Source organism: Thermobia domestica, chromosome 15, assembly GCF_964235325.1.
Source record: "Thermobia domestica chromosome 15, izTheDome1.hap1.1, whole genome shotgun sequence".
In the NCBI taxonomy this organism is placed as follows: Eukaryota; Metazoa; Arthropoda; class Insecta; order Zygentoma; family Lepismatidae; genus Thermobia; species Thermobia domestica.
In genome coordinates this window covers 126,123,157-126,140,152 of record NC_137468.1, presented here as the reverse complement: position 1 = coordinate 126,140,152, position 16,996 = coordinate 126,123,157, and the positions used below count along the sequence as shown (strand labels likewise).

Genomic DNA, 16,996 nt, shown 5'->3' with positions numbered 1-16,996 from the left:
TAAAATTCAGGTACCAGTTTCTTGAGGTTTAGGGCTAGGGAACCATTTCAGATTACAGGTGTGCTTAACGGATCAAAATCTAACAAACGTCGCCAACGCCGACCAAGAACTTCATGCTTAATAAGTGATAAGAAAGCGCCTGCGCCCGTAACGTCAGGACCCCATTCCTTAAGCTTCGTGGCCTGGACCTGACTTCTGACATTACTACTGCACTCAGTGGACCCGAACTTTTCCAACGCCACCACTCGCGTCCACCAACTCCATGAGTAACACCATGTATTTCATAATTATTCTTTAAATGGATTTTTATACGAGATAGTTTTGTCAAGTTTAGCTTCAGGTCTATAATAAGCCTCTTGAAAGCGGCTCTTATTCGTTAAAAAATTCATAAGGATCGCTTTTGCCTGTTGCAATAGTTTGTCCTTGCGGCTTGGTGAAAAAAAATTCAGCGTAGCATAACAACAAGAAGGTGTTTCTCTTACATTTTAAAAATAAAAGCACAGAAAGAAAAAGTTAAGGCTTGCTATGGTTAGTGGCGGGGACGCAGAATTCTACTTCGCCCCGGGAAATGACATTTCTAGCACCGGTTCTGAGCTCAAAAAGTTATCGGTCTTTCAGAGTCTGATCCCTTACCTGAAACAACGTAGTTTGATTAACCTGATCTACCAAAACGTCTTGAAACAACCTGTGAATATGACTTATTGATAGCTATGCAAAATATTGACAGAGTGCTAGTCTTCAGTTTAGCACCGAAGCTGCCCTTAGGAGAAATATCTCCTTGTTCTCTACTTTGTCTGTGCTTTGTAAATCGTAACATTTCGTTTAACGGCAAAGAGAAACAAGCTCACTTTGGTGTCTTTTACACAAATACTTTTTGCCAGATTACTGTTTGAAGCCTTTTTGCATTATACTCTAAAAAACAACATACCCAGATTCAGAGAAGGCCACAGAAATTTTAAAAAAGTTGAAAAATATCTTTATTTATTAAGATGCTTTATTATTATTATTATTATTATTATTATTATTATTATTATTATATGAACTTGTTGACGGCGTTAGCGCTATTTGAAAGGTTTTGTTCCGTTGAGCATAATCATGATATCAAAAATCAATCCCCAGACTTGAACCTCAAGAAACTGGGTCCGGAAGTTTTAGACAGGGATCGTTTCTATTACTTTTTTAAACATGGGATTGTTGGACGCCGATAGTAACATTGGAAAGATCCAAATCATTTGACCACAGCGCAATTTTCGAAATCAGTTCCTGGCCTCAAAGTGCCACAAATGAGGTTCCGAATTGACTCAATCTCAATACCTGGTTGCGAAAGATAGAACAAGATTTATAGCTGTATAGATGGACTTATCTCGCGTAATAAAATACTGAGATTGAACCACAGAAAAAATTTACATCACAACCCAAATGCTTGGGACGGAATATAATTTCTTACATCACCTCTATTCCCAAGGAACCAAGACCTCTCCAATGATTAAATCAAGTCAATAATAAAAGAAGAATTGGATGAATACAAAGTGGCAGAAAGCGGTAGTATCCTGAACAAACCCCACGTATAAGACCTTGTCCACCACAAACATACTAGGAAGGTTTACGAAACAATAAGCACCCCATGCACCAGGAAACTGCTCTACCACTGAGTTCCCGTGCCAAATGACTAAAGCGTCAATGATAATAGAGAAAGTGGTCGAATGAAAAGTGGGAAGAAGTAGGAGTACCCAGAGAAAACACAAGGATACGATTTTGTCCACCACAAATTTTCTTCACCGGGAGTCGAGACAATAAAGGTCCCACGCACCAGAGAAAGCGCTCTAGCACTGAGCCACCGCTCCCAATAATTAAAGCGTCAATGATAATAGGGGAATTAGTAGAATGGAAAACGGGAAGAAGCTGGAGTACCCTGAGGAAAACCACGGATACGATCTTCTCCACCACAAAATTACTTGGGTGGTGATTGAAACAATAAGGACCCCTTGCACCAGACGAAGAGTTCTACCACTGAGCCACCGTGTCCAATGATTGAAGCAAGTCAATGATAATAAAAGAATTCGTGCAATGAAACGTGGGAAGAGGCCGCAGTACCGCGAGAAAATCCAAGGATACGATCTTGTCCAGCAGAAACTTACTTGTCCTACCAGATGAACCGCTCTACCACTGAGCCACTGAGCCCAATGACTGAAAGAAGTCGATGATAATAGAATAATTGGTGGAATGAAATGTGGAACGAAGAGGGAGTACCCTGAGAAAACAAATGGATACGAACGTGTCTACCACAAAATTACTTAGCCCACCATAGTAGGCGCTCTACCACTGAGCCACCGCCTCTAATGTCTAAGAAAATTCAATTATAATAGAGGAGTTGCTGGAAATAAAGTGGAAAGAAGCAGGTGTACCATGAGAAAACCCAAGAATACGATCTTGTCAATAACAAACTTACTTGGATCAACAGACAAGGCGCTCTACCACTGAGCCAGTGCCCCCAATGATTGTAGCAAGTCAACGATAAGAGAAGAAGTGCTGGAATGTAAGAGGAAACGGGAGTACCTTGACAAAAGGCACGGATACAATCTTATCCACATCAAACGTACTTGGCCAAACAGAGGAAGTGCTCTATCACTGAGGCGGCACGCCCAGTGAGTAAGACAACTCAATGATAATAACGGAACTGGTGGAATGAAAAGTGAAAACAAACGGCAATACCATCAGAAATCCCACGGATACGATCTTGTCCACGAAAAACTTACTTGGCAGGAGATCGATACTATAAGGACACAAAGCCCCAGATGAAGCGAACTACGACTGACCCACCGTGCCCAATTACCCTGGTAAATCAATGATAATAGAGTAATTAGCGGAATGAAAAGTGGGAAGTATCGGTTGTTCCTGACAAACCCACGGTTACATTCTTGTCCACCACAAACTTACTTGGCCCGCCAGAGGAAGCGCTCTAGCACTGCACCTCGACGCCCAATGATTGAAGAAAGTCAATGATACTAGGAAGAATTGGTGGAATGAGATGTGCGAGAAAGCGAGATTATCCTGAGAAAACCCGCTGATACGATGTTGTCCACACGAAACTTATGAGGTAGGGATCGAAACTGTAAGGACCCCACGCACCAGAGGAAGCGCCCTACCTCCGAGCCACCGCGCCCAATTACTATGTTAAGTCAATGATAAGAGTAATTGGTGGAATGAAAAGTGGGAAGTATCGGGTGTACCTGAGAAAAGCCACGGATAGGATCTTGTCCACCACAAATATTCTTTACCCGCCAAAGGAATCGGGCTAGCACTGAACCGCTGCGGCCAATGATTAAGAGAAGTCAATGATAATAGAAGAATTCGTGGAATGTAATGTAAGAGGAAGTTGGAATACCCTGAAAAAGCCCACGGATACATTCTTGTCCATTACAAATTTACTTCGCACACCAGACGAAGCGCTCTACAAATGAGCTACCGCGTCCAATGATTAAAGTAAGTCAATGATAACATATAAATTCTTGAAATGAAAAATGGAAAGAAGCTAGAGTACTCTGAGGAAACTAAGGGATACGATTTTGTCTACCACAAACTTACTTACCCCCCAGAGGAAGCGCTCTACCACTGTACCATTGCGACCAATGATTGTAGCAAGTACATGATTATAGAGAAATTGGTTGAATGAAATGTGGAAGGAGGCGCGAGTACCTTGACAAAACCCACGGATCGATCTTGAGCACCAAAAACCTACTTCGGCCACCGGAGGAAGCGCTGTACCACTGAGCCACCGCCCTCAATGATTAAGAAAAACCAAAGATAATAGAGGAATTAGTGGAATGAAATGTGGGAACAAACGGGAGTACCCTGAGAAAACCCACGGATACGATACTGTCCACCACACAACTTGGTTGGGGAACGAAACAGTACGAACCCCATGTACGATAGAAACCGCTCTAACACCGAGCCACCGCGCACAATGATTAAAGGAAGTCAATGATAATAGGGGAATTGGTAGAATGAAAAGTGGCAAGAAGCGGGAGTACCTTGGGAAAACGCATTAATACCATTTTGTGCACCACAAACTTACTTGGCCCCGAAACGAAACAGTAAATACCCCTCGCACAAAAGGAAACGTTCTACCACTGAGCAACCATGCCCAATGAACAAAGTACGAGAAATTGGTGGAAAGAAAAAGTGGGAAGCATCGGGAGTACCCTGAGAAACCCACGGTTACGATCCTGTCCACCATACTACTTACATGGCTGGAGTCGAAAAAAGTAAGTACCACCTGCACTAGTTGAATAGTTCTACCACTATGCCACCGCGCCCAATGACTAAAGCAGGTCAATAATAATGGTTGAATTGGTGGAATGAAAAGTGGGAAGAAACGGGAGTACCCTGAGAAAACCCACGGACACGATCTTTTCCCCCACAAACTTACTTGGTCGGAGATCGAAACAATAAGTTCCCACTCACTAGAGGGAACGCTTTGCCACTGAACCTCCGCGCGCAATGATTAAACCAAGTCAATTATAATTGAAGAAATGATGGAATGAATAGTGGCAAGAAGCGGGAGTACCCTGAAGGAACCTACAGGTAAGATCTTGTCCATCGCAAATATACTTGGCCGGGGATCGAAACAATAAGGACCCCACGCACCTGAGTAAGCGGTCTAAGATTGAGCCACCGGGCCCCACAATTAGAACAAGAAAATTGGAAGTTACTAGCAAACATTTTGAGGAGCAATATGTTTCAATGGTAAAGACCACTGCCCGATGATCGTCGGTTAATAACTCCATGAGCAGAAAAAACGGACATGTCCCTCTCGTATATGCACTTTTTAAAACCATATATGTTATCCGGATATTATTCTGCATTGGTCATCCGTATGTAATTAATTATCTGAATGCTGTATTATCCAGATATTATCCGTTATCTTAATTTTATAAGCTTTTTCCGGATATTATCCGACATCCCGATATTATCCTTTATGAGTCGTCCGTATATCATCCGTTATCCGTCATCCGTTAACCAATGTTATCCGTTATCCGTCACCCTGATACTATCCATTATCCTTCATCCGTTTCGTTATCCCTCAACCGGATATTGCATATCCGGATGAGTTTCTATCCGATATCAGAATAAAAAATTTTCCACATATAAACGTCCATAATCATCATCGTCAGGAGCATACACGAACTAAATGTCTCAAACGTCTGCTACACAAGAGCAGGTTCGTATCCAGTGGGCGATCATGGCGATTTTCCCCCGGAAATGGAATCTTTCTTATTTTATATATAAATAAAACCAATTCCATAGTTTCGAGCTCCTAAAAGTAGCTCTAAGTAGAATTATTACAAACCAGCAGCCCCCAGTAGTTCTCGTACAACCGCCTCTGGACAAGAGAATGGGAAAAACTTAGTATTAAGATTCAGGTTGTACATATCAACAAATAAAAAATATTTTTCATTCACTTCCATCTACTACTGCATTCTACTGAACTGTAACGACTTAATATGTTTAAAAAATAATTATTCATTTTTCAATAATTGTAAGTGTTTATAAGTTCAGTAGTTCACCATGAATAGATTCAACTAGTATTGCTTTTGTATCGAAGAGATAACAACATGAACTGTGAACTATCTTTTCACAAAATGTCGAGCTGGAAATCGATAAACTTTACTCTTTCGCTTACCGATTACCTCGAAACCGTGGTAACCAGAATTAGCCCTGGATAGGGAACTGTAAATCTCAGGAAAATGCAATCTAACAATAAAATGAAGGAACGGGATTATCGTACATTCTAAGTTATACACATTTGAGAATGAACCTATTTAGTAGCACGAAAGAAGTGTTTCCAAATTAAAGCAGATTTTTGATAAACGTTTCTTAATCACATATTTAACATTAATTGTCACGGACTTGTCGTAAATTGTCTGTCATTTACATTTGAGATGTGTGTCTATTCATTAGAGCCAAAGGAGTGTTCAAAAGCTCAAGTACTTTCTTCCTAGTCTCTAGTTGTCGACATATTAGTGTATGAACTGTAAGATGGGGATTCTGAATTGTTAGACATATTCAATTTATATGTTAGTAAATTTGATCTTACAAAAGTAGTGTTTTTAACACGAAGTAAACTCTTGCTAATAATTTGCTTCAGACATATTGAAATAATCGATGGAACAAAAGTGTTGTACATTGTCAGATATTCGCAGATAAAGCAAATACTCGCTGAACGCTAGTTGGTTACATATTTAAGAATTCAATGAGATAACGGAATTGTCGTAATTTGTCACATATTTACGATAGGTAAGTGAGCGTTCAGTAAGGCGAAAGAAGTGTTTGGAATATGAAACACTCTCTTGTTGATCGTAAGTTACTGACACATGCAGGAATAAAATGATTGAACGGATTATTAAATTGTCTCATTTTTACAATTAAAAACAGTGTTTATTGAGTAGGGCAAAATGTGTGTTTGGTATATATACTGAGTCAAGCTGATAGTTACTGAGCTATTTTAGAATAAAAGTAAAGAATGGAATTGACGTAAATTATCAAACATTTACAACTAAAAGGGCAGTCAACTCGCTAAGGTGAATGGTGTGCTTGGAACCTGATGCGGACAGTCTGCGATCGCAAGTTTAAGACATATTTAAGAGCAAAATAAAAATAACTAAGATATTTGCAATTGAAAAATGAGTCCACTCAGCAGAACGAAAGGAGTATTTGGAAGCTGAGACTGAGACTTCCTGGTCGTTAGTAACTGACATATTTGAGAATAAATTGATACAACGGAATTGTCGTAACTTATCAGATATTTACAAGTGAAAAATTATTCCTTTCGGTAGGTCGAAGGAGTGTTCAAAAATAAAGCAAATTCCTGATAGTCGTTATTTGCGAGATATTTATGATCTAAATGAAGTAAGGGAATTATCGCAAATTGTTGAAAATTTACCAAAATTGAAAAGCGATTTCATCCAATATGGAGAAGGCACTGTTTTTAAGATGAAGCAAAAGGAAAAACGGAAATTTCGTAAATTGTCTGTCCTTCACTATTAAAATTTGAATCTTTTTAGTAGGGTCAAAGGGGTTTTCCCAAGCTGAAGTACATCCCTGCTAATGGAATCGGTAGTTATTCACATATTTAAGAATGAAATGTAAGACAGGATTGAAAATCGTTATATTCAAGTGAAAAGTTATACATTCAAAATAGTGAAAGGAGTGTTTCGACGACGAGGTGAACTCTTGCTGATCTGTTTTTCTACGTATTTAATGTCGTAATTTAATGATGTAACGGAATTGTCGAACAGTGTAAGATACGAGGGGTGCTGATATGTCCTTAGCTTTGCCCCCTTCTCCCTTCCGATATTTATAATGTTTGTTTTTATATTAAAGGTTCATGTGACTACATGTTTGCGACGAAATTTTAAATCATTGGTACTACGAAACGTTTCTCTTAATTTTTTTTTCTAGGTAAGTGCTTGAGATTGCAGGACACCCAACAAGTTCAACGATGTTGAGAGTCGAGCGGTACTAAAGTTCCTCTTTCTCCAAAGAAATCTGCAAAGACGATCCATGGTGAGATGCAACAAACATTGGGGGTCTTTGCGACTTGTTATGCCACAGTGAAGAACTGGGTTGTCAAATTTAAGACAGGCCATTTTGGCACTGAAAATGACCCCCGCCCTGGGAGACTATCCATAGTGATTGTGCTAGAAATCATTGAACAGGGTCATGAATTGTTTTACACAGGCAAACGATTTTCTGCTAAAAGTATACCAAAGGACATAGGTATATCCCGTGAACGCGTTGGTGACATTATTCGCGATCATTTGCACATGAACAAACTTTCTGCCAAATGGGTGCCGAAAAGTTTGCAAGCCCATGAAAAGCGTGCAAGAGTGCTTCCTTCCAAAGTGGTTTTGAGACGTTTTGAGCACGAAGGGACTAGTTTTGTGGAACGTTTGGACTCGGAGGATGAAACATGGATATATTTATTAGATCCAGAAACAAAGAAAACAATCAAAAGAGTGGTATCACAATGGTTCACCGAGTCCAAAAAAGTTCCGTGTGGAAAAAACAAGATCAAAGGTTCTTGCCAGTTTGTTTTGGGACAAGGATGGGGTAATTTTGGTTGATTATCTAGAACAACGTAACACCATAACCGGAGCTTACTATGCATCATTACTGGGAAGGTTTCACTGATAGCTGAAGCAAAAACGCCGTGGAAACTTGTCCCGAAAATTTGTCTACTTTAAGACAAGCCATCTCTTCACCAGAGCAATATTACGATTCAAAAATGGCTAGCTTAGGGTTTGAAAACTTGCACCACACAACATCTTCGGGGGGCAGAAGCTGGCCCCATCAGACTACCACCTATTCCCAAATTTAAAGAAACACTAGAAGGGGCAAAAATTCGACACAATTTCAGAAGCAATTACAGCAGTAAATTAATGGTTTGACACCCACCCAAAAAGTTTTACTTAAGGGTCTAATAAATTGCAGCCCCGAAGAAAAAAAATGCATCGAATTGAAGAGAGAGTGTGTTGAATAAATCCATCAAAAATTTAATTTTGTTTTATTTTTCTTAGTAAAGCTAAGAACTTATAAGCACCACCTCGTATTTTCAGTTGAAAAGTGAATCTATTTAGCAGGACGAAAAAAGTGTTTCGGAGAAGAAGCAGACTCTTGCTAGTTGGTGACATACTTATGAATAAATTTTCGAACGGAATTATAAATTCTTAGTCATTTTGAACCGAAAAACTATTAAATTCAACCTGGCAAAAGAAGCGTTTGTAAGCCTGACAAAACTCTTGGTGATCGTTAATTTCCGACATATTTAAGAGTAAAAGGAAGGAACTTAAATGTTTTTATAAGGTATTAACAGTAAAATAGTTCGTCAATTTAGCACGACGAAAGAAGCTTGCTCATCGCTAGTTAGTTACATATTTAGGAAATTATTCATAGCACGTATTTCTCGTATTTGTTAGATATTACAATTGATAAATTGGTATTGAGTAAGGCGAAAGGCGTGATTGTAAGATAATTTTGGTTTGGCTCTTTCTGATCGTAAGTTACAGAAATATCGGAATTTTCGTAAATTGTGAATTATTTACAATAGAAATGTGAGTCTATTTATTAGTTCCTTGGACCGTTTCGAAAGTTAAGTAGATTCTCTCTAATCCGCACTAATAGACATATTTAAAAATCGAATGAAATAACGGAATTGTCGTAAATTAACAGATAATTATAATTTAACACTAGGAACATCATAATCTTACTTATACTAGAAGCGTCAAAGGGGTCATTTTGACCCCTACTTAATAATACACTCATTAAACTGCACTACGCTTTACTTTTTGTATACTTTTGGTTTTATTGTTGGGCTTTATTTTTTTAAATTCAAATTTCATTATTTTCTTTCTTTATTTTACATTTGTTATTGTTCTTAGCGAAGAATTGTAATATTATAAGTTTCGTAATTTATAAAGTTACTTAAAATGAAGTTACATAATATAGCAAATATAATTAACACTACTTATTGTTACTGTAAAATTTCTTAGTTTCCCTTTAAACATCATAAACGATAGGAATTTAAATAAAATGTAATAAAAATGAATTAGAACATGAACGTCTTCACAAGAAGGTATGTTTTATAATGTTCACATCTACATACCTACTCATCACATTTTGAACAAACAACGTACTTTTTGGTGATCTTTGTACAGGATCCACAGACGTGCCTCTTACAGTGGAAACATTGATCTTGTGTCTTGTTTCCACTGCATTCAGCAACTTGACATCTCTTCCGCTTGGTTGTTTGAAGCAATCCAGGTACACACTGTTTGGTACGATTACTGTTCTCCTTTAGTGCCTTCACTTCCGAACACAGTTCCACTCCTAATGCCAAAAGAAATTGATGGTGAGTCTGAAAGAACTAGTCTGAAAGAACTAGAAACTGTGTCGTCGACATGCCGAAAAGCATATGGGTTTGGAGCTGGAGTTTTACGTAACACGATATGATGTTTAGCCCTTCCGCGAACACTTGCACAGGTTTGTTCGACCCAAATTGTCTGTTTTCTGGATAATTCAAAATTTTCAGCATCAGTCTCATCTCTCATGCTTCCATTGTCAGTAAATTCTTCATAACTTGCAGAAACATTTTCACCATCTGACAGTTCATCAATGCTGATATCACCAATGTATTCATCGTCACTTCTATCACTGTAGTCATCACCAGAGTCGATTCCTTCAATAGCCTCTAGTTCTTGTAGTATTTCTCCCGACGATTTTTTTTCTCAGCACTCATCATGCACCACACTAACAGTAACCACTTAGAACACACATATAGTGATTTATATCAGTCACAAAAGTAATACTAATTAGTATCTTCAAAATATGTGAGTATCAAAATGATTGCAATTGTCAAAAATCCGCGTTGTAGGCATGAGGGTCAAAATGACCCCTGTGAGGCTTCTAGGTAAAATTTAAAAAATGCGGTATATATAAATATTCTTAAGTGTCAAAATGTGATTAAGTTAAAGTATTGGTAGATAAAAAGATAGATTGGTGATAAAAAGTCGTGAGATCTAGTGACCACATTTTCATTACTTTAGAAATTATAACAAATTAATCATCCAGACGGGTCAAAATGACCCCTCTGATGCTTCTAGTGTTAAAAGTGATGTGATACAGTATTGCGAAGGGACTTTTTAAAGATAAAGCACACACTCGCTAATCGTTTGTTTCCAATTGGTAAGTAAGCTCATTCACTAAGGCGAAAGAAACGTTTGGAAGATGAGGCAATTTCATGTTGATCGTAAGTTGCGAAGGAATTAAATGATGAACGAATAGGTCGTAATTTGTGTGCCAGTTACAATTGAAATGTGAGTCTATTCAGTAGCGCCAAAGGGGTGCTCGGAAGCTGAAGTGAATTCTTACTAATCGGTAGTTGTCGACATATTTAAGAGTGAAATGTAAGAACGAGATTATAAATTGTTAGACGTACTCAATTGAAAAGTTATAAAGTTCTATATTGCAAAGGATTGTTTGGACGAAAAAGTGAATTCTAGCTGATCGTTTGATACTATTATATTTAAAAATAAAATGAAGGAATGGAATTTTCATCCATTGTAAGATCTTTACAGTTGAAAAGTTGATCTTTCAAGCAGAACGAAAGAGGTGCTTCGAGGAACAAGCAGACACTCGGTGAAAGTATATTTAACGTTAAATGAAAGAAGGGAATTGTCGTAATTAGTCAGTCATTTTCAATTAAAAAGTAAGGAAATTAAGTATAACGAAGGCATTGTTTCAAAGATGGAGTGCACTCACGCTAGTCGTTAGTTACTGACATAGATAAGAATAAACTGTATGGACAAAATTATAAATTGATACACATTTTCAATTGAAAAGTAACAAATTCAATAGGGCGAAATGAGTATTCCGAAGCCGAAGTAAACTCTGTGTAATCGTTTCTTTCTGACATGATTAAGAATGAATGAAGAAACGTAATTGTAGTACAATGTAAAATAGTCGTAAATTGTCACATGTTTACAACTAAAAATTATGTCCATTGAGTAGGATTAGAAGAGTGCTTGGAATATATTAAGACTAGCTGATCGGTACGTAAGTTTCGTTATATTTTAGACTGAAATGGAAGAACAGAATAGTTATAAATTGTCAGATATTCTCTATTAAAAAATGAGCCTATTCTCTACAGCGAAAGTGGTGTTTATAACTTTAACTTTTGCAAACACTACTTGAAGGCATACGTAAAGTAAATTGAAACAACGTAATTCTCGAAAATTATAAAATACTCACATTTAAAAAGTGGGTAAACTAAACAGGGTGGATGCAGATTTAGGAAGCAGTTGCAGTACCCTACTGGCCGTTAATTTCTGTCATTTTTCGGAATTAAATGAAAGGACGGGATTGTAAATTGTAAAACATTTACAATAGTCCATTCAGTGAATACAAGTACTGGGATCCATTCAATTGGGTCCATTCAGTAAAGACAGGGAGTATTTCAAAGATGAAGCTAGATCTTGCTGATCGTTAGTTACTGAAATATTTAAGGATAAACAGATATGACGCAAGTGTCTAATAAGTCAATTATATACAATTGAAATGTGAGTCTATTTGCTAGGCCCAAAGAGTGTATGTAATCTTAAAAAGACTCTCTTTAATAGGTAATTCTCGACTAGATTTTAGAAAGAAATCAAATACCGGAATTGTCGTATATTGTCGGATATTTACAATTGAAAAGCCATATCATCCAGTATGGCGAAAGCACTGTTTTTCAGATGAAGCAGTCTCTTCTTGTTTGTTAGTTACTGACATAGTAGGAATGAAATGAATGAACGGAAGGGGCGTAACTAGTCACAATTTTACTATTAAAATGTATATCGATTCAGTATGGCGAAAGAAGTCTTTGGTACATGAGCACACTCTAACTGATCGGTAGTTTGAAACAGATTTTAGAATGAAATCAAAGGAGGGAATAGTCGCAAATTGTCAGATATATATATATATATACAATAAAATGTATAAACGGTATTGTTTCTTGTTAGAAATTTTCAATTGAAAATATATTAAATTGAACAGGTTGAAAGGTGAATTTAGAAGCCGAAGTAAAGTGCATTAGAAACCGAAATAAGAAATTAGTGCATTGAGTAGGACGAAAGATGTCATTCGTACAAATGGAGACTCGTGGTATTTCCTAAACTATTTTAAAGTAAAATGAAAGAATGGAATTGACGTAAACTACTATTATTTAGAGTTCCAAAGTGGGTTCATTCACTAATAGGAAAAGTGTACCTGGACTCTTAAGCAGACATTTGGCCTTCGCTAGTTTGACATATTTAAAAATTAAATTTAAATTAAATTTAAATTAACACATTTCTGAGGTTTTTACAATTGATAAATGAGTCCACTCAGCAGAGCGAAAGAACTAATAGAAAGCTGAAGCATAGACTGGCTGGTCGTTAGCTACTGATATAGTTAACAACAAAATGAACAAAATGTATTTTCGCAATTTTTGGATAGTCACAGGGGAATAATGTGTATATTCGGTAGGGCATAAGGAGTGTTTTAAAGGTGGAGCAAACTCTTGTTATTCGTTATTTACGACATATTTAAGATCTAAACGAACTATTCACAATCGTAAAGTTGTTCTATTCAGTAGGGAAAAAAAAATAGTTTTGGGAGATGAAATTGTAAATTGTCAGATATTGTAAATTGTAAACAGTTAAGTGGGTCATTTTAATGTTAAGTAAGTCTGCAACTAACGATTAGCGAGAGTCGTTATCATCTTTGAAACAGTTCATTGCCCCTAGCTAATAGACACAATTCAATTGTAAATATCTAACAAATTACAATTTCGTTATTTCATTCTGCTCATATATTTCAGCAACTAACTACCAGAGAGAGTCACATTCATCATCCAGACAATCATTTGGCTTTATAGAATGGATTCACTTTAGTTTTGTGAATATCTGAAAATTTACGGCAATTCCCTTTTTTTCATTTTATCCCTAAATATGTCAGTAACTAACGAGCAGCAAGACTCTCCTTGCAAACACTCCATTCTCGCTGTTTAGTTTATACATTTATCAAATGTAAAAATTTGACAGTTTTCGAGAATAGCGTTTATACAATTTACGACAATTCTTTTTTTTTTTTTCATTTTATTCCTAAGTATGTCAGTAACTAACGAGCAGCATGACTGTCCTTGCAAACACTCCATTCTCGCTGTTTAGTTTATACATTTTTCAAATGTAAAATAAGAGTTTTCGAGAATAGCGTATTTACAATTTATTTTTAAGTATGCCCCCAACCAGTAATAGACGATAGTCTGCATCATCTTCCAAGCACTCCCTTCCCCTTAGTGAATAGTCTGACTTTTCAATTATAACTACTTGACAATATACGGGTTTTCTGTTCATTTGATGGTAAAATATGTTGAAAGCTACCGATCAGCTAGAGTCTACTTATGTACTTAACACACATTACGTCAAACCCAATGGACATTTTTTTTATTGCAAACACGTGAAAATTTACGATCCTAACGTTCATAATTTTAGTCGTATGTAACAAAAGATCAAATTGCTGTAAAAGGTCAAATATTTATAATTGAAATCTGAGTAAACTCAACATAGCGTGTTTACTCACAAAGCAGAGTTTAAAAGCTGTTGCAGAGTCATGCTGATCGTTAAATACTGACATATTTAGGAATACATAGATTAAACGGAATTGTCGTAATTCGTCAAATATTTACAAGTGAAAAACTACTACAACCGGTACGGTTAGTTGAACAAACTCTTGTCAGTCGTTAGTTGTGACATATTTGATATCTAAATGAAGTAACGGAATTCTCGTAAATTGTTAGCTATTTACAATTAAATAATTTGTTCTAATCAGTAGGACAATAGGAGAGTTAGGAATATGAAATGGACTAACATTATCGTTATAGTTACTGTTAGTCGTGTACCATTATAATTGAAAATTGAGACTTTTGGTAGGGATGAACTGAATTGTTCGCTTAAAAAAAAAATGTTGCTTGTCGCTAGTTGTCACCATCTTTAAGAATGAAATGTAAGAGCGAGAATGTAAATTCATTATACATATTCAAATGATAAGATATAAAATTCATTATGGCAAATTAGTTTTAGGAAGACGAAATTAACACTTGCTTATAGTTTGATTTTGTCATATTTAAAAATTAAATGAAGGAACGGAATTGAGGTACATTGTAAAATATTTATAGTTGAAAAATGAATCTATTTACCAGAGCGGAAGAGGTGCTTCCAAGAAGCAGCACACTTTCCTTTAACGTACGTTAAAGCATATATAAAGAACGGAATTGTCGTAATTTGCCAGATATTTTCAATTGTTAAGTGAGTATCCTCTGTAGGACGAATGGAGAGTCTCAAAGATGAGGCGCGTTCTAGCTTTTCGTTAGTTCGTAGAAATAAAATGCTGAACGGAAAGACTTTAAATGTTACATCTTTACAATAAACTGAGTGTCATTTGTTAAGGACTAAAGGTGTGTTTGATACATAAGCAGACTCTAGCTAATCGGTAGTTTTTGGCGTATTATATAATACCATGAAAGATCAGATTTGCAATATGTCAGAAATTCTAATTTTCAAGTGAGTTCATTCAATAAGGCGAAAGGAGTATTTGGAAAATGAGTCACTATCCTCTTGATCGAAAGATACTGACACATGGAACAATAAAATGAATGAACGGATGAGTCGTAAATTGTAAAATGTTTAGAATTAAAAAGTGCGTCCATTTAGGAGGGCGAAAGTTCTGTTTGGTATCCTCGTCGCCATAAGTGCCTTTACATCGCAGTGACGGGTATGTGACCGCGCAGTACTCCAAGGAAGGGATGGTTGTATAAGAATTTTTGATTAATTTTGAAGAGTTTTTATTTTGACTAGGGAATTAACATAGGTATAGGGAGTAAAGACACAGATTTAAAGCATCAGTGCACGAAAAGATTCGTATTCTCAGTTTTTCTATTTATTGCTTTATATGTTAAGTTAAACACCACAATATGTATCACTGATATCGCAGATCGAATTATTTTGTAAAATCGTGTCTGTAACCTATTGTCAAAACATTCATCTCAAGACATGATGTAGAGAAAACAGAAAGAGATAAGACATCTGTAATATATGTATAATTACTCAATAAGTAATTGTAGAAATTAGTTAAAGGACACGTAAGAGAGCGAAAAGGAGGTCTAGAAGTCTGAACTTTATAGAAACGTACTAGATAGGTGAAAATATAGTTAAAAATTGCAAAAGGTATCATGTAATTTATCTTTCTTTTCTTATATCCTAGTATACTTTTTTCTTTCACATCCAAACATCTCTATTCAGAATTACGAGATAAAGGTGAAGAGAGAAACATTTCCATCTCAAGAATTATATCAGAAAAAAATCTTTTGACTTAGGCTAGATTCGAACTCGTAACCCTTGAATCCATAAGTCTGCGCTCTACCGATTTTTTTCTTCTTCTTAATTTATGTATTTATTTAACTAACACAAATACAATGTACATGTAACAGGAAATTAGGCATTTTAAAAGAGGTCTCATGGAATAAGATTGAAAAAACTATGGACCAGTACATCATGGTGTTAATTGTTCATTTAAAACAACCAGAAAATTGCCAAAGTTCTTTTGCCTTACACTGGGAGAAAATTTCCATTTTTCTTTGAAAACATGGTATTTGTAACTGTCCACTGTATATTCCTGATTTGTCAAAAGATATTGTATCGTAATTCCACAAAGCCAAATCACTGCATTGTGTTTTTGTGATGGAAAGTATTTAAAATCTGGAAATAACATAAAATCTGGCGAAAACGTATCAATACTGCAACGACATATAATGCGTAAAATAGTTCCGAGAAGGAGCCAGATGGGGCTAACTAGACTGCAGGTTCTTAGTCTATGTTGAAGGTTATCAAGTTCAGAGCAAGACACACAATTTGGGGATTGACTGAGATGAATCTTGTAGTCTGCCTTTTGCTGGTACCAAATCATGCACTACTTTATACCAAAGAGATCGTTGTTTGGCGTTAAGAATTGTATTATTTACATTTTCCCAAATCTGATTCCAATTGTGATTTGGATGAAACTTGAGACTTCTGTACATCACTGTCTGTGTGAGTTGTAAGGACTGATACATATTTTTGACACTAACTCTTACTGGTACACTTGGATCGAGAACATTATAACCACTTTCAAAAAAATTGCCCTGAATGTATCTGACACAGGAGGGAATCACTGTGAGGTTAAGAGGTGCTACAGTCCCTGTTTTCTCTATCCGGTATAAGCTCCACACTTTCACAAATAACGATTTTTCTGAATGAAGAATGTAGAACCATTTAAGGAAATACAAAACTTTACACTTAATGTGAACATCAACTAAATTCAATCCTCCATTAGATTTGGGTTGTGTTATTACATACATAGGAGTTTTAAAGATGGACCCTTTCCA

At 36.4% G+C, this 16,996-nt stretch overlaps 1 protein-coding gene across 1 annotated transcript; it reads left to right on the top strand.

Moving 5' to 3' along the window:
- The first annotated feature begins 7,571 nt into the window (after positions 1-7,571).
- Positions 7,572-8,126, top strand: LOC145671610 (uncharacterized). The gene has a single exon (XM_081740803.1). It carries the CDS (start codon positions 7,572-7,574, stop codon positions 8,124-8,126), a length of 555 nt encoding a protein of 184 aa, XP_081596929.1.
- Positions 8,127-16,996: the final 8,870 nt, after the last annotated feature.